The sequence below is a fragment of the Vigna unguiculata genome, chromosome 10 (genome assembly GCF_037176805.1).
Source record: "Vigna unguiculata cultivar grain cowpea cultivar isolate G323 ecotype 2 chromosome 10, ASM3717680v1, whole genome shotgun sequence".
NCBI classification, from domain to species: Eukaryota; Viridiplantae; Streptophyta; class Magnoliopsida; order Fabales; family Fabaceae; genus Vigna; species Vigna unguiculata.
The window spans coordinates 52,902,138-52,923,613 of record NC_140801.1 but is presented as its reverse complement, the minus strand read 5'-3'; the positions used below and the strand labels follow the sequence as shown (position 1 = coordinate 52,923,613).

Below are 21,476 nucleotides of genomic sequence, written 5' to 3'. Positions count from 1 at the left end.
TAGGTTATATTTAAGTTTTACATAAGCAAACTATAGTTAGTCTGGTTTATTTTCTTTAAAGAGAGATGTACTTAAGAATGTACTTTTCTGTAACGGTTAGAATCTAAATTCTTGGTTCTTAATGGGGTAGTAGTTCGACCTTAAAAAGAACCCAATCTCTTACTTTTTGTTCAAAGGGGATGATGAGTGTGATTGAATCTCGGCATTTAATATAATCATGACCTTATGGACAGTGATGCTATGCTATCTTGCTTGCTGCTACAAGATTTTTTTACGACAGAAAGTTAAGTTACAATTTTTGGTGCCAAATCATCGATGAATGCTACAACAGATATATTTTGAACCCTCAATCAATGCGTTATTTCGTCCACTTCTAGCTTCTATCTTTCTGTGCACTGATAATGTAGTAGTAAGTCTTCATTTTCTTCAAATCAACTAACTGAACCTGTGATTACAGCATTCAAGAAGTGCTATCAGCAACATTCACTCAGTATTTTCAAATAAAGCCTGAAAACGAGTTTTTTTTTTTGCCTATCCATATAGAATTCCTAGTAGGTACTGTAATTGGGACAAAGTTCAAAACTCCTTAGGTACACATGAGATTGAGAGAGAACAAAGTGGTCCGTTTGAAGGGCCTTTCAACTTCGAGGGCGCTTTAATTAATTTTGTTCTCTACACAGAGGAAAATGTGAGCAAAATGCATGCTGTCTGGTATAGGAAGAGAATAAAAAGTTGTTTGAGTGGTCCTATAGTCATGCACCTATCTATCTCAGAGGGCCTTATCCATCAATCTTCTTCATTCCTACCTTCTTCTGCTAAGAAAATCTCATTTCCACAACAATGTCAAAGGAATAAAAATCTGATTATTCTTGACATATAACGCAACATGCCCGAGACAGCTACTACACCGACCGATTCCTCCTCTGCTAGTCTATTCGAGCTTCTCACCGAAATGAAGAAGCAATCTTGTCCACAATCACTCACCTTACAAGCAAAATCTCCCTCCCAAAACTGCTCCGAATGCTGGTTCGACGATGCATGCATCTTGGACATGGATTACTTCGTGAAGACCCTTTCTGGCATCAAGGCCAAAGGTGTTCGTGCAGATCTTATTGGCTCCATCATCACTCACTATGCCTCTAAATGGCTCCCTGATCTTTCTGCAGGTGCAAATTGTTAGATAGTTCTGTACTTTGTCACCACTATTTGTCCATTCTTCTAACTGATATTTACACACCACATTTAAATTCCACAATTTACAAGAAAACTACACAACGCTTGTTTAACTGTTACTGCAAAAGATTAAACAGAGATTAGGATAGTTCAGGACCACTTAATGACTTCTTTTCTATAGGTGATATGGTCGAAAAGGGTCTCACCCAAATGGAGGAATCACCGGAAAGCGTGACGGCTTCATGGATGAAGAAGAGGTTCTTCGTGGAAACCTTGGTGGGTGTTCTGCCTCCTGAGAAAGATGCAATTCCATGCAACTTTCTGCTAAGGCTTCTGAGAACGGCCAACATGGTTGGAGTTGAGGGTAACTACAGGCAAGAGCTTGAGAAACGTATTTCGTGGCAATTAGACCAAGCTTCGTTGAAGGAGTTGGTGATTCCATCTTTCAGCCACACTTGTGCTACACTCTTGGATGTTGAACTTGTCATTAGGCTGGTTCAGAGGTTCGTGAGTTTGGACAGTGAGGGAGCCAAGAGCGTTGCTTCTTTGGTTAAGGTGGCTAAGTTAGTCGATTCCTACCTCGCTGAGGCTGCTGTGGACTCCAATTTGAGCTTGAACGACTTCGTTACTCTCGCCGCCGCTCTTCCTAGCCATGCAAGAGCAACAGATGATGGCTTGTACCGTGCCATTGATACCTATCTTAAAGTATGCTCCTTTCTGTATCTTCGAATTGGTTGAATACTAGTTCGTAATCAGGGAAACAGAACAAGACTATGAATTAGTAAAAAGAACCAAAACTGAATTTAGATTCTCTGTGTTTTTCTGTGCTGCTTATCTAATGTGTCTTCAAAATAGAGATCGGAAAATAGAAGAAGACCGTATCCAAAAAAACTGGTGCAAGTGTTTGATTGAAAGGAAAGTTAATGACTTGTTTTTGGATTCTTGGTGAAGCAAATCTATGTCTAGGACTAATCTTATATTAACATCCATTTAAAGAGATAATCTTTGTTAACAGATTCTGTTTTATCCACAGTTTTAGGAATTAACACAGCGATGAAAGCTAATGATTAACACATTGTGCAATGGCAGGCACACCCAGCAGTGTCAAAGCAAGAAAGGAAGGGTCTTTGCAGGTTAATTGACAGCAGAAAACTGACCCCAGAGGCATCACTGCATGCAGCACAGAACGAACGATTTCCGGTGAGAGCAGTGATTCAGGTGCTGCTTTCTGAGCAAAGCAAGCTGACACGGCACGTGGATTGGAGCGGTTCGTTGGTGAGTGGGACAAGAAGCCCCAGTGCGTTGGAGTTACCGACACGGTGTCTGTCGAAGCGCGAGGTGAACGCGCAACAGCACGAGATAAGAAAGCTGAAGGACGACGTGCACAGGTTGCAGAGCCAGTGCAACGCCATGCAGGCTCAGATGGAGAGAATGGTGGAGAAGAAGAAGGGGTTCTTCAAGTGGAAGAAGTTTGCTTTTGGCAAAGTTGAACATGAAAAAATGGAACAAGAGCTTGAAGGGAATGGAATGCACACGCCTGCGGGTTTGAAAACCAGATTGGTCAATGTCAAAGGTAGCAAGCATAACAACAATGCTCACAGGTGGAGGAAATCTATGTCGTGAAACCGCAAGAACAACACAACTTATTTGTTCGTTATATTATTTTGTTCAGAAGAATAATTTAGTGCTTATGTTGGTTCATTGGTGTTTGAAATAATGTAAGATCAGCTTTTTGTATTTGGAAGATAATAATGAAATTTGATGATTGTAGAATAATATGTAGAATTTTTGGGTTTGTTTAGGCCTATGTTGATTTTGAAAGTTTACTTCAATAAATTGAGGCTGATTCTTCCTGCACCTTCATAACTTCATCTTCTATTCTTGTATATCTAAAAGTTTCAATTTTACTCCTTCCATTAGGATTTCCATTTTATTTATAACATAAATTTTATATTTTGAATTATATATTCTAAAATATAAAATAAAAAATAAATTTCACATTGCATAGTTTGAAATATAAATTTGAATTGTTCATACTGAAATTTAGGATTGTTTGATTAAAATATATGTAGGTGCGCAGGAAGAAAATGGGGCAAACATTTTCTCCTTTTACTGAAAATATTGTTCAGTGGCATTTTGATAGGTGAAAGAAGAAATTTGATGGGTGTAGGAAGTAATTATTTAAATTGAATTATAATTTGGCCCAATCCATTTGATAATTAGCCCATGAAGGTTGAGATGGACAAGGAAGAAAGGTGAACCATTACCAGGAAACAGACAAAAAATGTGTAACCAGATTAATCAAATGCGACAGAAAAGAATAACAATACATCATAAAAATCTCATAATTTAAGATGCATTTATTTACAAAAATATATAATGTTTAAAATATTGAATTAATATGTTGTCGTGCGGGTTATGAAAAAACTAGTTATATATATAAGCACGTGGATACTAGGAAGATTAGATTCTGTCTGAAAATCTAAAAGAAGATATTAAACTAAGATTTAACAGAAGATGTTATGGATAAGACAGTGGTTATTGTTGGCAATGGCAATGGCAGATGGTAACACTACACACAAACACAACAAAACAGAACTATTTACCTTACTCTGCTTTCCATCGACACATTTTGACGTTGTCGTGTTCTCGTGAGTTTGCTTTTAACCGATAAACCCTCCATTCGTGTTCTGTAACTGCTAATGGCGGCGTTTGCTAAACCCTCCCATCTTCATGCTCAAAGGGATCATCTCCTTCTTCCTCCAAGCTCCACTTCCGCGAACGTCAAGCTCATAACTTTCACTTTCTCCCACAACTGGCACACCCTTCATCCCCCTCTCAGAAAAGTTGAACATGTTTGTGTTTCAAATTCTGCCACAACCTCCCTCAGCAACGACCACAACCCAGACTCTGATATTTGCAAGCTGTGCCTTCTTGGGAACCTGGACCGCGCCATGAGCTACTTAGACTCTATGCACGAGCTTCGAATCCCCGTTGAAGATGATGCTTACGTTGCCTTGATACGGCTCTGTGAGTGGAAGAGAGCAAGGAAGGAAGGGTCTCGTGTCTACTCTTATGTTTCCGGGGCCAAGACCCTTTTGAGCCTTCAACTGGGGAATGCTCTTCTGAGCATGTTTGTGAGGTTTGGGAATTTGGTGGATGCTTGGTATGTTTTCGGGAGAATGGAGAAGAGGAATTTGTTCTCTTGGAATGTTTTGGTTGGTGGGTATGCTAAAGCTGGCTTCTTTGACGAGGCTTTGGACCTCTACCATAGAATGTTGTGGGTTGGTGAGAGGCCTGATGTTTACACTTTCCCTTGTGTTTTGAGGACTTGCGGTGGCATGCCTAACTTGAAGAGGGGTAGAGAGATTCACTTGCACGTTATAAGATACGGGTTTGAGTCGGATGTGGACGTGCTTAATGCACTGATAACCATGTATGTGAAATGTGGGGATGTCAGTAGTGCTAGGTTGGTGTTCGATACAATGCCGATAAGAGACAGGATTTCGTGGAATGCCATGATATCTGGATATTTTGAGAATGGGGAGTGTCTGGAGGGACTTGGGTTGTTTGGTATGATGATTGAATACCCTGTTGATCCAGATTTGATGACCATGACCAGTGTGATTACTGCATGTGAGCTTCTAGGTGACGAGAGATTAGGGAGGGAGATTCATGGTTTTGCTCTGAAAATGGGGTTCGGGAGAGACCCTTCTGTTCACAACTCGTTAATTCAGATGTACTCATCTGTGGGACTTATTCAGGAAGCTGAAACAGTTTTCTCTCGAACAGAGCGTAGAGATGTGGTGACATGGACAGCAATGATATCAGGTTATGAGAATTGTTTAATGCCTCAGAAAGCGCTTGAGACATATAAACTGATGGAAGCAGAAGGTATCATGCCGGATGAAATCACCATTGCTCTTGCACTCTCTGCGTGTTCTTGTGTATGCAATTTAGACATGGGGACAAACCTTCATGTAATGGCCAAGCAGACAAGGCTCATCTCTTATCCAATAGTTGCAAACACACTCATTGACATGTATGCCAAGTGTAAATGCATTGACAAGGCTTTGGATGTTTTCCACTCTACTCGTGACAAGAGCATTGTGTCTTGGACATCGATCATCCTTGGTCTTCGGATCAACAACCGGTGTTTTGAAGCTTTGTTTTACTTCAGGGACATGATCCTTAGACTGAAGCCAAACTCTGTTACTTTAGTTTGTGTTCTATCTGCATGTGCTAGAATAGGAGCTTTGACATGTGGGAAAGAGATTCATGCACATGCGTTGAGAGCTGGAGTGAGTTTGGATGGTTTTATGCCAAATGCAATTTTGGACATGTATGTGAGGTGTGGAAGAATGGGATATGCGTGGAAACAATTTTTCTCGGTTGATCATGATGTTTCTGCATGGAACATTTTGCTTACAGGATATGCTGAGCGTGGGAAAGGAGCACTTGCTTCTGAGATTTTTCAGAGAATGGTAGAATCAAACGTTTATCCTGATGAAATTACATTTATATCAATACTACGTGCTTGCAGCAGATCAGGTATGGTGCCAGAAGGCTTAGAATATTTCAACAGCATGAAGTATAAGTACTCCATCACACCCAATCTGAAACACTATGCATGTGTGGTTGATTTACTTGGCCGTTCTGGGAAATTGAACGAAGCTTATGAATTCATACAAAAAATGCCAATGAAACCTGACCCAGCAGTTTGGGGAGCTTTACTAAATGCATGTAGGATTCATCATGATGTTGAACTTGGGGAGCATGCTGCAGAGAACATCTTTAAAGATGACACAACAAGTGTTGGATACTACATTCTGCTCTCTAATCTTTATGCTGACAATGGTAAATGGGACAAGGTTGCAGAAGTGAGAAAAATGATGAGACAGAATGGGCTAATAGTGGATCCTGGATGCAGCTGGGTGGAAGTGAAGGGCACAGTGCATGCTTTCCTCAGTGATGATAACTTTCACCCTCAAATAGTTGAAATAAATGCACTTTTGGAGAGGTTTTATGAGAAGATGAAGGAAGCTGGTGTTAGAGGGCCAGAAAGTAGTGATATGAACATAATGGAAGCTTCTAAGGCTGATATATTTTGTGGGCACAGTGAGAGACTTGCCATTGTCTTTGGACTTATTAATTCTGGTCCTGGGGTGCCTATTTGGGTGACAAAGAATCTGTATATGTGCAAAAATTGTCACAACATTGTGAAATTTATCTCTAGAGAGGTTCGCAGAGAGATTTCTGTAAGGGATGCTGAACAATTTCACCATTTCAAAGGAGGTATCTGTTCTTGCATGGATGAAGGATATAGAAGTTAACCTGATTAGCAGAAAAACTAGAATTTGGATTCGCTGTTTAGTTTTTCTGTTCTGCTTTTACGACAACACCACAAAATTCAGTATAGAATCAGACTCGAAAATATATTCATATACTAGTATGATAAAACAGTCTTTAATATTCCGATGGTGAAAGTATATATATATATATATATATATATATATATATATATATATATATATATTAAATATTCCGATGTATAATAATTAAAGTAGATGTTCTACTTGATAAAGATAGATATTTTAAATACACACACAAACACATTCCCCCACGGAAGAAATTGCTGATGTAATAATGTAGACTATGTTGGTGACTTGACAAAAGTAATTGAAATTATTAACTATCCTAATAAATCTACTTAAAATAATCTTTCACTAGGAATCTATTATTAAGGGCAAAAAAAAAAAGTAAACTTTTACAATTAAAAGTGGAGGACAAAGTTTTAAACGTCACATTCCAAATCTACCCAAATTTAGCTCATTACACTGTTTTTTTTCCCATCTTCTAAGTGAGTCATCTTCAGCCAATTACTTGAGTTTGTAGAACAAATTTGTAGAACATGAGTTATGCAGCCAAATCATGACCACACCCTCCAATTATTAAAATCTATCCCTTTTAGTGGAAACCAAACAAATCTTCTTCATCTCCCATTTCGTGTCACACCACAACACCACAACGCTACGTAAGCAAGATCCCAAAAGAAAAACGAAGAATAACCCATAAATAACAAGCAAAGCCACAGGCTTTGAAATTGAAAGCTACCCAATGAGAATCACACGCAGTACAATAAAAAAATCTCGCATTCTAGATTCCATTTTATCCAGCAACGTAACGTAAGCACAATTATAACCCCATTTCTCAGTGCTGCAAAATACCACTCACTTTCCTTTTTTAGTTTTTTCCCCAACTTCTTGAGTGAATTCTGTTCATGACATGTTCATAAATAAAATGTTTTTTTAGATTAATTTATTTCTTAGTATTTCGATTTCGACTTAAGTTCGTTCCACAACCATCATTAAAAGCAACAATTATATTTTTAAGATATTGTCCGTTTTGAAATTTTATCTTTAAAAAGTGTCTCAAATAATGGAGAAAATAAAAATATTTAAACTTGGTTCGATCATCTCGACTTCTAAATGAGGTGCGACTTATTGAATGACTAAAACATTTAGTTTTCGATTCAGAACTATAGATAAATTTACACTATTTTAACTATTTTAACTTTTATTGTTGTGTTTGTAAATGACAAATAAAACATCAGATATAATTTATATAATTTGAATCATTATTTAATCTAACCTAGGTGTAATAGTATACCGCTTTATAAAAACTACACAACCTTCGTTCATTTTGTAGTTTAGCCTATACAAGCAATCAACACCATTCAATCTCCGACGAAGAGCGCGAAATGTCAACCACCACCACCACCACTCCTCTCCTCCGCCGCAACCGGTGGCTCCCCGCCTCCATCAAACTGAAGACAACCCTTTTCTCGGAGCTCTCCGGCGCGGTGGGTGACCTCGGGACGTACATACCCATCGTGCTGGCTCTATCTCTGGTCAACAACCTGAATCTCACTACCACACTGGTCTTCACTTCGCTCTACAACATCGTCACCGGGTTGCTCTTCGGCCTCCCCATGCCGGTCCAGCCCATGAAGTCCATCGCCGCCGTCGCCATCTCCGCCTCGCCCCCGCTCACCATCGCCCAGATCTCCGCCGCCGGACTCTCCGTGGCCGCCGTCCTCCTAGTCCTCGGAGCCACCGGTCTAATGTCCGTCCTCTACCGCTACCTCCCTCTCCCCGTCGTCCGCGGCGTCCAACTCTCCCAGGGCCTCACCTTCGCCTTCTCCGCCGTCAAATACATTCGCTACGACCAAGACCTCGCCAAATCAAAATCCGGCCCTCCGCGCCCCTGGCTCGCCCTCGACGGCGTCGCCGTCGCCCTCGCCGCCGTCCTCTTCCTCGTTCTCACCACCGGCGCCGGGGACGACCCACCGCCGCCGCAACAAGAAGAAGAAGAAAACAAAGTTCGGGTTCGCCGGAGGTTGAGGGTTTTGTCAACCATCCCTGCAGCGTTGATAGTGTTTCTGTTTGGTCTGGTGTTGTGTTTCGTTCGCGACCCTTCCATTTTCGGAGATCTCAGATTTGGGCCTTCGAAGATTTCCGTGGTTAAGATTACCTGGGAAGATTTCAAAGTCGGATTCGTGAGCGCCGCAATTCCTCAGATTCCGTTATCCATTTTGAATTCGGTTATTGCCGTTTGTAAGCTCTCCGGGGATTTGTTCCCCGAACGTGAAGCTTCGGCGATGCATGTTTCGGTTAGTGTGGGACTGATGAATTTCGTGGGGTGCTGGTTCGGAGCCATGCCCTGTTGCCACGGAGCTGGAGGTTTGGCGGGGCAGTACAGGTTCGGAGGTAGGAGTGGTGCTTCGGTGGTTTTTCTTGGGATTGCGAAGCTGGTGCTTGCTCTGGTGTTTGGGAACTCTCTCGGAAGAATCTTGGGCGAGTTTCCGATTGGGATTCTTGGGGTGCTTTTGTTGTTTGCAGGGATTGAGTTAGCCATGGCTGCCAGAGACATGAACACCAAACAAGAGTCTTTCGTTATGCTTGTTTGTGCTGCTGTTTCACTCACTGGTTCAAGTGCTGCTTTAGGGTTTTTTGTTGGCATTCTGCTCTACTTGTTCCTCAAATTGAGAGAGCTTGAATGTGGAGGTTTTCCCTTTGGATTTTGCTCATCCAAAACCACCAACTCTTCTCTGCAGGAGGAAGAACATGCAAGCTTAATAGCATAGATGATATCCTCTAAAATGATCACCAATACTGTGATCATGTGAGAATGTTTCTGTATTTGTATTGGTTTAATATTTTAGAGTGAGGGTGTACACTGTAGAGAACTATATGTAGTTACAGATATTGAAGTGTGTTTATCCATTTGAATAAAGAACTTTTGGGAAACCAGAATGCTGGTGGATTGGGGAACATGTGAAGATGGTTCAAAATACTTAGGATTTCGCAGTTCATAATTCAGTGTTTGGATTTTGGATTTTCTCGCTTTTCTCTGAACTCCTTAAAGCTGAAAAGTGCTTATTACTCACTACTTATATACTTCTATACTTCTGATTCATTTTGTTCTTGGATATCAACAAACAAACAACATGCATTTGTTACATAAGAAAATTAGAACGAGAAGTGCTTGTTTACATTAACCATAATCTTTTACAGAAGAAAATAATTAATATCTGTTGTTTTTTCAGACCAGTGGTTAGGTTAGTTGACTTTTGGTTGTAACTTACAGAATCTCTGATTGTAATTTCTTAGATGTATTTCCTTCAATCATACGTTCATCTCAAATTATTATATATATTATTTTGTTTTTTTTTTTTCAAAAAATTGCCCTTTCATCAAATGATAGGGTGATTGCTTTGCTGGACAAACGTAACGTGCGAGGGACATAAAAGTCAAAGGTTTTACAAGCTAAAAGCAAAAATGATAGGAGAGAGATACTCTATTTGAGAGAGAAAGGGGAAGTTAAAAGTATTTTATTAATGAAAAATAAAAAGAGAATACAATAACGAAAAAAATTTAATCAACACTATTCAACGATGATTTAATCATTTTTCTAGAGATAAAATAGTTTTTGTAAGGCCCAATTTTTCCTGCCCTAACATTTTAAGGGCTGTCATGCGTCTGTTGGGTCTGACGGTTGGCCCAAAGGTTAAAAACCATTCTTAGTTGCCCTAATCTGCACTTTCACTTTTGCAGAAGTATCAGCCGTCACCTTGCGCCTCTCGTACAAAACGCTCCGCTAGGGTTCACTCTGAACCTTCTTCGAGCCAACTCAAACCCAGCTCCTACTCCACGTAAGTATTTCTCAGCTCATGTTTCCCTTGTTATGGGCCTAGGACCACTGTTTCCGTTAGTGTTTGATAATAATTTGTCCTTGTTCCTACTTTTACCATTCATTTTAGCTCCTTGGTCATCCTTAGGACCACCGTATATACTGTGTTCGTGTCGGAGTGCCCCGCTAGCTTGTTTTCCAGGTAAGGGAAGCTAGGACCCTCGATTGCTGGTGTTTTTCTGATGTTTTGTCGATTATTTCATGATTGTATTGGTTGGTGGTCGTTGTGCCCGATTGGGATTGATTTAAGCATGTCTTGGTCTATGATTTTGGCTGTTGTACGCAAAAACAGTGGTGGGTGCTGGTTTTCTCGCCCAAGCGAGCTAGTCTCGCCTAAGCGAGACTATTAGAGGCTCGCCCAGGACTTTTCCTCTCGAATTGTCGCCTAGGCGACTTGTGTTCTTTTTGAGCGAGGGGTGCTCTCGCCTAGGCGAGAAGGGACTTGCCTGAGCGAGACCTCGTAGAGCCCTCTGGCCCCTTGTCACGCCCTCGCCTAGGCGAGATGGGGTTCGCCTGAGCGAGAGGGTTCCCCTCGCCTGAGCGAGCCCTGTTAGCTTAAGCAAGGCAGATGGCAGTGTTTGATGTTATTATTGAGTGGTTCACCGATGTGTGACTTGGTTATCTACCCCAAATACTTTACTAGAAAGATTGCGTGATGATAGCATGATTAATATGTTACTCGTGAAATGGAAATGGCATGATATTTGATTGAGTGTGAATTGGAAAGCATGACTGGTATGAATTGTGGGTTACACATGATATTTATGTTATGGGAAATTATTGATTTGTGGGAGGACCATGTACAAAGTATGGGTAGGGCGTAATTCCATGTCTCTTGTAGTGAGAGATCTTGGTGACGCCTCATCGGTTGGACGTAATTCCATGGGCCCTCTTAAGGGGAGTTCCTGGTGGTGCCTCGACAGAAGGACGTAATTCCATGGGGGGTCGTGGTGGTGCCTCAGGGCCAGGGCGTAATTCCACGAAGGTCACGTGGTGGTGCCTCCTGTAAAGGTATAATTCCGCGAAGGCCTCGCGGTGACGCCTCGTTTCCAGGACATAATTCCACTGTCACGTGGTGGTGCCTCATTATGAGTATCCGGATAGTCAAGTCTTAGGGAGATCTTAGATGGTTTCGGTAATCTATGTGTGAATGTCGGTTATTCATGTTTGACTCTGAGATTGTATGTTGACTTGCGTGATATAGGATTTCTTTGCACTAACTTACCCTGTTTGCTTGTTTGATTGTCTTGTATGTGGCTCGTCTCTTAATTGCGATGATCATAAATTCTGTTGATGTGAGCAGATAGTAGAGCATCTGACAGTGGTAATGATGCTAGGAGTGATACAACTTGATGGACCGGACGGGCATCGGGCCCAATTTGGGGCCCATCACTGAAGACCTTATTTGCTATATTTTCTTATCTGTACTAGACTCGTACTGTTAGCTCACTAGCGTACTTTACTCTAGGCCGTGTGGGGCCTCCTTTATGTTTTATGGTTATGTTGGTTATGTTGGGGTATGGTGTGCTTCATATTCCAAATCTTCGTACCTCACGATATTATGTATGTGACGTTTTATTTAATTGGCTTTATCTTTATATTTGGGACGTTACATTTTTTATAAAATTTAACTTTTATAATTTAAAAAAATAATAATAGAAGATAATCTCAAATAATAATAATAAAAAAAACATGTCAAAAGAACTGTGTCCATATAATAAACATAAGAAAAATAAATACTAAACATGTAAAGAAAACACGATGAATTTCATAATTCTCTTAAATTGTTTATTGTGGTTCTCTGTGACTCTTTTAAAACAACTAAATCAATTTCCAACTGTCTACAAACAACTTACATTAATTTCATGTCTTTTCACTCTTTTTCAATTGTTCAAACCAATAGGCTATATAGTATGGGGACCACAAATCAAGAATAAGATATTTTTAAATTTTTTTCATAGATCAATAAGTTTTTCAATTACATATAAGAATATGATGATGATTATGAATATATATATATATATATATATATATATATATATATATTTGATTTTATTTAAATAGGTTACATATTTAATTTTTGTATATAATATTTACCGTTTATCTAATTAAAATTCAACATTTATATAATTATGATTTTTTTCTTAAATTTAACATAAAAAATAATTAACATTCTTTTTTTCATAAAAAATATGATTTAATTAATATTTAAAATAATAAAAGATATATACAATTATACCACTTTCTAATAAAACAAAATATTCATACTCGTTACATGTAAAACATAAATAAAAATGATATTTATTTTGGAAACAACAATAGAAAAATAAAACTAACACTCAGCCTATTATCACACTAGTAGATTATTCTTCCCCACATAAAAGTGTTTAAGTTATTTAGTTTTCTACTTGTATTTGTTTAATGTTTGCTTATCAAATTTAAAATACAATCTGTACATATTTCATAAAAAAATGTTTTGAAATAATATAAGTGAGAATTAATGAATTCATTCGTGCATATACAACGATAATCATTTTTTTTTATAATTGTCGTTCTAGAAAGACTTTTTTTTATTACATAATGATTATATATATATATATATATATATATATATATATATATATATATATATATATATATATATATATATATATATATGAAAAGGTCATTTCAAAATGAATAGATTTATATTTAATTATATCTATTTTTAATCTCATATATTTTTTAACAATTAATTTTTATGTTTATAAAAAAAGTAATGTTCAATTTCTTTTAAATTAAACAATATTAATACAACTTAAATATATCATATAATTAATAATGAAAAATACAAACATTTCTATAATCATATAAAAACTTATTATTAAAATTATCAGGATTCTATTTCACTAAATAACTAGCTTTATCTTTTTTTTATAAATAGTGTCGTCTTGTTCAACTATCATGTAATTTTATTATTTTAAAATTTTATAATAATTTGATGATTTTATAAATGTATGACAATATGACGATATAACAATATATCAATAACATGATAAGATAATATATCAATATAACAATATGATGATATAATGATAATATGACAATATAATAATATGAAGATATAATGATATGACAATATAAAAGTATAAATATATGACGATATAACAATACGATAATATATGACAATATAATAATATAACGATATAACAATATGACAATAATATAATATAAAGATAAGACAATATATAATATGAAAATATAATAATACAATAATATGACGATATAATTATATAATATAACGATTGAGAGACGTCTTGAGAAAAAAATCCTTGAAGTCACCATGAGTTTAAAATTTCTTCGTTAAGTAGGGGTGGGCAAAAAAATTAATTTTCTTGATCCAATCCACTTTTGCTCCAATCCACTCCATTTATAATCCATTTTATTAAAAATCTAATCCATTTAAAATCCATTTAATGGATATGGATTCCAATCTAATTTACATTTTATATATCTTATGGATTGGATATCCATTTTATAAATCAAGATTTTTAAATATGGATAATCCAAAAAATCCAATCCAAATTTTCAATTTAAATTTTTAATTGGGTTAGATTAAAGGTTGAGATGAACTATGCTAAATTCAAACTTGGATGGGCCTTGCTCGACGACCTATACGGATTGGACAGGCCCGACAACTATAAGAGGTTGGGCATGCCTAAAGATATGAATGAGATAGGCGGGCCCGACAAATCGAACGAGTCGATCAAGCCCAATGACCTGATGAGCCAGGTGGGCCCAAAGACCCAAACGGGCCAAACGGGCCCGAAGACCCGAACGGGCTAGGCAGGTTCGAAGATCCGAATGGGCCAAGCGGGCTCAAAGACTCGAACGGGCCAAGCGGGCTCGATGACCCGAATGGGTCAAGCGGGCTCGAAGAACTGAACGGGTCAAGCAGGCCCGAAGACCCGAACGGGTCAGGCGAGCCTGATGACCCGAACGAGTCAAGCGGGCTCGAAGAATCGAACGGGGTAAGGCGGGCCTGAAGACTCGAACAGGTCAGGCAGACCCGAAGATCCGAAAGGGTCACGCGGACCCGAAAACCCGAACGGACCAGGCAGAACCAATGACGAAAACAAGTCAGGCAGCCCAAAGACCCAAATGAGTCGGGCAGGCCCAAAAACCCGAACATGCATGACAACCCGAACAGGCCCAAAGACCCGGATGGGTCCGAAGACCCGGATGGGCCCGACGACCTAGATGGGCCGGACGACCTGGCGACCCAAACGGGCCCGACGACCCGGACGGGCCTGACGACGTGGACGGGCCCGACAACCCATACGGGCCCGACGACCCGGACGGGTCTGACGACCTACACGGGCCTTACGACCCGGATGGGCACGACGACACAAACTGGCCGGACGACCCAAATGGTCCCGACGATCCGGACGGACCTGACGACTTGGACGACTCGGACGAGCCTACGACCTACACGAGCCTTACGACCCGGATGGCACGATGACACGAACGAGCCCTACGACCTGGACGGGCGACCCAGATGGACCTGACGACTCAGACGGGCCCGATGACCTTGACGTACCTGACGACCCAGACAGGCCCCACGATTCGAACGTGCCCGACTACCTGATTGGGCCCGACTATTTGGACCGGTCTGTCCAGGTCGTCTGGCCCATTCGGGTCGTTGGGCCGATTCGGGTCGTCCGGCCCGTTCGCGTCGTCGAGCCTGTTTGTGTTTTCGGGTCCGTTCGGGTTGTCCGTCCCGTTTGGGTTGTCGAGCCCGTTCGGGTCATCGGACCCGTCTGGGTCGTTCGGGTCGTCAGGCCCATTTGGGTCGTCCGGGTCGTCGGGTCCGTCCGGGTCGTCGATCCTATCCGAGTCATTCGGGCCTTAATGACAAAAGTTTTAAGAAATTCAATTTAAATTTCTTTTATTAAAAATGGATTCTGGATTTTAAACTTGATCCAAATATTTGGATTGGATTTAAATCTTGATCCAAATATTTGGATCTGGATTTAAAAAAAATTCAAACTACTTTTGCTAAAAAAATGGATTTGGGTCAAAAATCTAATCCAATTATTTGGATCTAAAATGGATGTGGATTGGATCATTAAATATCCAATCCATGCCCACCCCTATCGTTAAGGAGAGGTTTATTCTTTGAAAGAAATTTGGGCTACAGATAGTAAATTGAAACATAGATCTGAACTCGACAAACGGTTAATAGGTATGCTACATAGTAAGCCAACAACATTGTGCTTGACAAAATTGATGAAATATATTAAAAATATTAAGCCAATTTTGTGCCAAATACGTCAAAGTACCAAATAGAGTCAAATCTTAAACTAAAAGTGACTTATAAGCTTGTTAGGATCGAGATCATGACTAGAAAATTAATAAGCATCAAGTACAACCTGATCTTAAATTAAAAATAACATATAAACTCCTTCATTTAATAACTAAATTTATCTGTAAAAAAATATTAATTTTTCAAGTTGGGAAAACTTATGTAGCTACCCTACTAAAAAAAATTATCATGCCCGAAGTAGCCCAATAACGATAAGAATAAGTTAAGATATATTAACTTCTACATTGCCTAAGAAATTGAAATTTAAAAAAAAAATGGCCTTTTTTTATTTCTTCTCCAAAATTATGAGGTTGATAAATGACAAAGACGCGCCACCAAACTAAGAAATCGAAAATTAAAAAAAAAAAGGAATATTGTCTTTGGATTTTTCCAAAATGAAAAAAGAAAAAAGAAAAAAATAGTTTGGATCTGAAAGAGGAAACCAAGCAGACCCAAAAACTTAAACTTCAATTCAATTCAATTAAAGTCTTCCATCTTACGTTTAAAGTCCACTGTTGCTTCCTCTTCTGTCTTCCTATTTCTTACTCCAAATCGAACAATTTTTACACTGTCCATTGTTGATCCGTGTCTGATTCAGGTTTGTTCTCTCACTTGTTTTCGACTTGATGATGGGACTGTCTTGACTTGTTATGTTTTTGTTTATTCTCCTTAGATCTTCTCCGAGACTGTGATCTGTGGTTGATTTTTGTGTACTGCCTGCATTTTCACGCGTAGTGGTACTCGTGTCGTGGATGTAATGGAGTTCGATTTTTCATTAAATCTTGGCAAGAAAACCATTTGGGTCCTTTAGTTTTCGGGGTTTAGCAGGAAAAGTGAAAACTTTTGTCACCAGGAATCATGAAGTTTCTATTTTTAGCCATTGTTATCCTTTGGTGTGTTTGTGACCTGTTGGTGGTCCATGTTCTGGCAAATTCACGTTTCCCTGAGGAAATGTATAGTTTTGATAGGAACTCCCACGTGACCTATAAATATGATCGCACGAGTGAAGTTCAGAAACAGTGTGCCTCTGTGTTGTCTGCTTCATCTGAATTGAGATATGAATACAGTGTTACTGGTATGAAAGGAGAGTTTTCTTTTGTGAATGGGGATTGGAGGCAGGATGAGGGTAAGTTTCCCATAATGCCATTTGATGCTAGCAAATCTCCTGGAACCTTGTCTGAAGATCGTGCTTCAATGAACTTGGTCTCTTTCTGGGTTTCGGATGTTGATCTTGACCACCGCTTGAAGAAGTCAATTCCCATCAATGGTTTCATGGTGATTGGCATTACTAGAGATGGCAATTTTGTGGACAATGCATTTGATGGGAATCCTGAGTTTCGTTTATGGCCCAGCCATTCTCAGCTTTCAATCTCCTTTCAAGGGATTTACACTGAATCAAGGAAAAATGGTGGGGAAAGGGTATTGTGTTTGTTAGGGAGCACTATGCTTCCTACTCGAGAGGCTGATCCTGCCAACCCGTGGTCATGGATGAAGAATCCGGGTGATATACCTTTGTCAGAAGATGATCAAATTCTGCTTGTTCTTCGGTATCCATTGACATTCACATTAACAAACAGGATAATCAGTGGAGAGCTAAAAAGCTTGAACCGGGATTCCAATTCTAAGTACTTTGATGTTGTTCACATGTCATCACAGTTGGGCAAGTCAGCAAAGTACACATTTGGCTCACAACAGATTGTATCCAAAGCATGCAATCCGTACCCAGCTAAAGATAATCTGAAGGATGATGGCATTGCTGTCTACAAAGGGGCAAGGTTTTGTGAAATCCTTGAAGAAATTACTAGAGAAAAACCTTTGTCTGTGGTGCCAAACTGGAGATGTAATGGCACAGATGATTTCTGCAGTAAATTAGGTCCTTTTTTATCAGATAAGGAAATCAAATCAACGGATGGAGGCTTTCAAGGAGTTAAACTTTATATGCAGGATGTTATCTGTAGTCAAGAAGCTAGTAAGAGTAATACTGGTTCTACTAGGGTATCAACTGTTTTCAGAGCCGTTTCTCCATCAGAGAATGAGTATACTGCAGCAAAAAGATCTGGACCTAGCAACACATCTCTTGCTGCCGAAGGGATTTGGAAGTCTTCTAGTGGACAGCTTTGCATGGTTGGTTGCCTAGGAGCTGTTGATGCCAAAGGGAGTAGCTGTAATACTCTAATCTGTATGTATATTCCCACCACTTTTTCCTTAAAGCAACATAGTATTATTTTGGGAACTTTGTCTCCCATTAGTAACAGTAATGCCTTCTTTCCTCTATCGTTTGAGCAACTTGTGCTACCTTCAGAACTCTGGAACTATTTCAAGCTCACTAACCCAAATTACAGTTACTCCAAAACTACTTCGGCCGGTGCTGTCCTAGAAAAAAACGAGCCCTTCAGTTTCACGACTGTCATTAAGAAATCATTGCTAACATTCCCCAAACTTGAGGACAATGAGGCATTCGAAGACAGCCTGTCTCTTCTTGCAGAAGATCTCACTTATCATGTCTCTGGATTTCCTGACCCTTTGCCCAATGTCTTGGCCCCAAGAGTTGACATTCAACTGGAGATTCTCTCCGTTGGTCCCTTGTTTGGACGCTATTGGTATGATAAAAATGGTTCAATATCTGAACAAGAAACACCATATCATGCCACGGCTGCTGAATATACAGAAAAACAACTTCTTATAAATGTATCTGCACAACTCAGTCTTGCTGGAAAAGGTTACAGTAACTTCTCTGTGCTTTTTCTGGAGGGTCTTTATGATCCTCATGTTGGAAAAATGTATCTAATTGGTTGCAGAGATGTGAGAGCATCATGGAAGGTCTTATATCAGAGTTATGATCTTGAGGCTGGAATGGACTGTTTGATTGAGGTGGTTGTGGCTTATCCTCCTACCACAACTCGGTGGCTAGTCGATCCCAGAGCTACAATATCAATAGAAAGTCAAAGGAATGATGATGATTCGCTTAGATTCGATCCTATAAAGCTCAAAACTTTTCCAATCATATACAGGAAGCAACGTGAAGATGTTCTCTCACGCAGAGGTGTTGAAGGGATTCTTCGACTCTTGACACTTTCATTTGCAATTGGGTGCATTTTAAGCCAACTGTTTTATATCCAGCATAGTGTGGATTCTCTTCCATATATATCTCTAGTGGTTCTAGGTGTTCAAGCTCTTGGGTATACCATTCCTTTGGTCACAGGTGCAGAGGCACTCTTTAAGAAAATGGTTTCTGAATCTTATGATGTGTCATCTAGTGAATTGGAGAGCAGTGAGTGGCTCCATGTCATTGATTACTCTGTGAAACTGTTGTTGATTGTGTCATTGCTGATAACTCTGCGACTTTTTCAGAAAGTATGGAAGTCTCGCATCAGATTGCAAACACGTTCCCCTCTTGAGCCACATCGAGTCCCTAGTGATAAAAGGGTATTTCTTTGTACCTTTTTCATGCATGTGATAGGGTATGTTATTGTTTTAATAGTTCATGGCACAAAGACCAGTCAGAAGGATGTTATAGCAAAGACATATTTGGTTGATGGAGTAAATTCTCATCCATTGCCACGATGGGCAACAGAATTGGAAGAATATGTAGGTCTTGTGGAAGACTTTTTCTTGCTTCCTCAAATTATTGGGAATCTATTCTGGCATATCGATTGCAAACCTCTCAGAAAACTATATTTTATTGGAATCACTGTGGTCAGACTTCTTCCTCATATATATGACTGCATCAGAGCTCCAGTTTCAAATCCTTACTTCTCTGAGGACTCTGAATTTGTCAATCCAAATTTGGATTTTTACTCGAAATTTGGAGATATTGCAATTTCTGTGACTGCTATTATTCTTGCAATTGTGGTCTATATTCAACAAAGATGGAGCTATGAGAAACTGAGTCAGTTTCTGACATTTGGAAAATATAAGCTTCTCCCAACTTTCAAATACCAAAGATTGTCTTCTAGGTCTTGTGAATCTGAACTAGTCCCTGGTATCAATGGTGGTGCTGCAAAAGACAATGAGCATGTTGATGTAGAGTGATGTAAACATAATAATTACTGACTAACAACACCTGTTGTACGCCCATTTATGAAAAATAGGTAAGACTTTTGGGTGGATGTATTATTTTGTATGAGGTTGCTCACGTACTGAATAATCAAGTGAATTTTGTTGTGATTTTACACTCTTCAACTTCTGATTCTCTTTTCTCCAATTGTTGCTACTTAGGAATGGATTTGTTTATGTTCATGAGTTGGGAGGTAATGAATGTGATACAGAAAAGGGTTGTGAATGGAAGTTTAATCCAAAAACAGAAAAACTGTATGAAGTATAAACAAAGCATAATATCATACTCTTTTAGTTTCCTGCATACCTTGGTTATTAACTGTCAACATCCAAAACTACCCCATAGATTCTATATCTTTCAGTATATGAAATGTTTTTGGTTCATGAAAATGTCATGGTTTTGTAGGCAATACTAATCCTATTTAACCATTTTATAGAGTCGTGTTTGGGTAGATAAACCCCGTCTAATTATTATTATTTTTAATTTTTTTTTTCTTTATATGGTTTAATTTAGATCTTATTAAAGTTTGAAGGAAGAAAGTAAAAATACATTTGAAATATTTTTAAACTTGATTATTTAACATTTGTCCAATTGTTATTTGATACTCTGTCTTGATATTTAAGCAATTATATACTTTTTTCTTCATATTATTTGATATTGAAGAAAAGAAGAACGAGTTCAGAGATTTTTGATGTTGTTCTCTTTGGTGTTGTTTTCTACTAAACATTAAAATTACATTATGTTAGTATTTTATAAATTATTTTAATATATTTTAAAATATTAAAATCAATGCCTATCATCACAGAAAAATCCAGCTGAGAATCTAAATTGGTCCCTTTAACATTTAATTCTTGATGATATTTTGTGATATGGTATGGCTTTTATCTTGTGTAAAAATTAATATTAAGAACAATAAGAGGATGAGTATAAGAGAATGAAAGGAGATCAAATTAGTAACTAAGTTTAATTATAACTTATATATACATGTTAAAATAATTGTTTTGAATTTATACATCAAATCACTACACCTAAATATTCAAATTATTTTATTTTTTACAAGTGTAAAAAATTTCATGTGTAAAAAATTACAAAGGTTAAAATGTAAAAAATAAAATAATTTAAGTATTTAGGTGAAATGTTTTGATGTATACATTAGAAAAAGTTTTTGTAACATTTATATATAAGTTATAATTAAGCTTATTTACTAATTTGGTCTCAAATTGGAGATGACGAAATTGGATCATTTTAAAAAATTGGGATATTAAATTGAACCAAAAATTTAAATTGGGGTACTAAATTGAAAACAACTATTATCATTGTTACGTGTCATAATTGTAAGCTATCACGTGACATGATGATAAACTGACACGTGACAGTTTTTAAATTTTTTGAATTTTTTTTAAAATATTTAAAAAAAAAATTAAAAATTCCATGGCTTGACACGTGTCCTGTATGGACACAGCATTAACTCTAACTTAACAAAGATGACCAAATTGAATCTCTTTAGAAAATTGGATACTAAATTGAACAAACCAAAAGTTTGGATATCAAATTGAACTTAACGAAAAAGTTTGAGATACCAAATCAGTAATCATACCAAATGTAAAGTAAAGGACGACGAATTGTGGTTAGAATTTAAACACTTTGAGA

At 38.2% G+C, this 21,476-nt stretch overlaps 4 protein-coding genes and 1 long non-coding RNA gene across 5 annotated transcripts; all 5 read left to right on the top strand.

Moving 5' to 3' along the window:
• The first annotated feature begins 704 nt into the window (after positions 1 to 704).
• Positions 705 to 3,030, top strand: LOC114166555 (root phototropism protein 3-like). The gene is made up of 3 exons (XM_028051303.2): positions 705 to 1,166; positions 1,355 to 1,878; positions 2,263 to 3,030. The coding sequence occupies exons 1-3, from the start codon at positions 887 to 889 to the stop codon at positions 2,794 to 2,796; spliced, it is 1,338 nt and encodes a 445-aa protein (XP_027907104.1). The 5' UTR covers positions 705 to 886; the 3' UTR covers positions 2,797 to 3,030.
• Positions 3,031 to 3,749: 719 nt separating this feature from the next.
• LOC114166504 (pentatricopeptide repeat-containing protein At1g15510, chloroplastic-like) lies at positions 3,750 to 6,650 on the top strand. The gene has a single exon (XM_028051246.2). It carries the CDS (start codon positions 3,876 to 3,878, stop codon positions 6,504 to 6,506), a length of 2,631 nt encoding a protein of 876 aa, XP_027907047.1. The 5' UTR covers positions 3,750 to 3,875; the 3' UTR covers positions 6,507 to 6,650.
• A 1,203-nt stretch (positions 6,651 to 7,853) lies between these two features.
• MOT2 (sulfate transmembrane transporter) lies at positions 7,854 to 9,573 on the top strand. Its single transcript, XM_028052109.2, has one exon. The coding sequence runs from the start codon at positions 7,934 to 7,936 to the stop codon at positions 9,317 to 9,319; it is 1,386 nt and encodes a 461-aa protein (XP_027907910.2). The 5' UTR covers positions 7,854 to 7,933; the 3' UTR covers positions 9,320 to 9,573.
• A 572-nt stretch (positions 9,574 to 10,145) lies between these two features.
• Positions 10,146 to 12,017, top strand: LOC114165740 (uncharacterized). The gene is made up of 3 exons (XR_003599770.2): positions 10,146 to 10,387; positions 10,496 to 10,567; positions 11,729 to 12,017. It is a non-coding gene; the product is annotated as an uncharacterized LOC114165740 (long non-coding RNA).
• Positions 12,018 to 16,155: 4,138 nt separating this feature from the next.
• On the top strand, positions 16,156 to 19,936 carry LOC114166749 (PII, uridylyltransferase (DUF2921)). Its single transcript, XM_028051542.2, has 2 exons — positions 16,156 to 16,367; positions 16,443 to 19,936. Exon 2 carries the CDS (start codon positions 16,628 to 16,630, stop codon positions 19,799 to 19,801), a length of 3,174 nt encoding a protein of 1,057 aa, XP_027907343.1. The 5' UTR covers positions 16,156 to 16,367; positions 16,443 to 16,627; the 3' UTR covers positions 19,802 to 19,936.
• Positions 19,937 to 21,476: the final 1,540 nt, after the last annotated feature.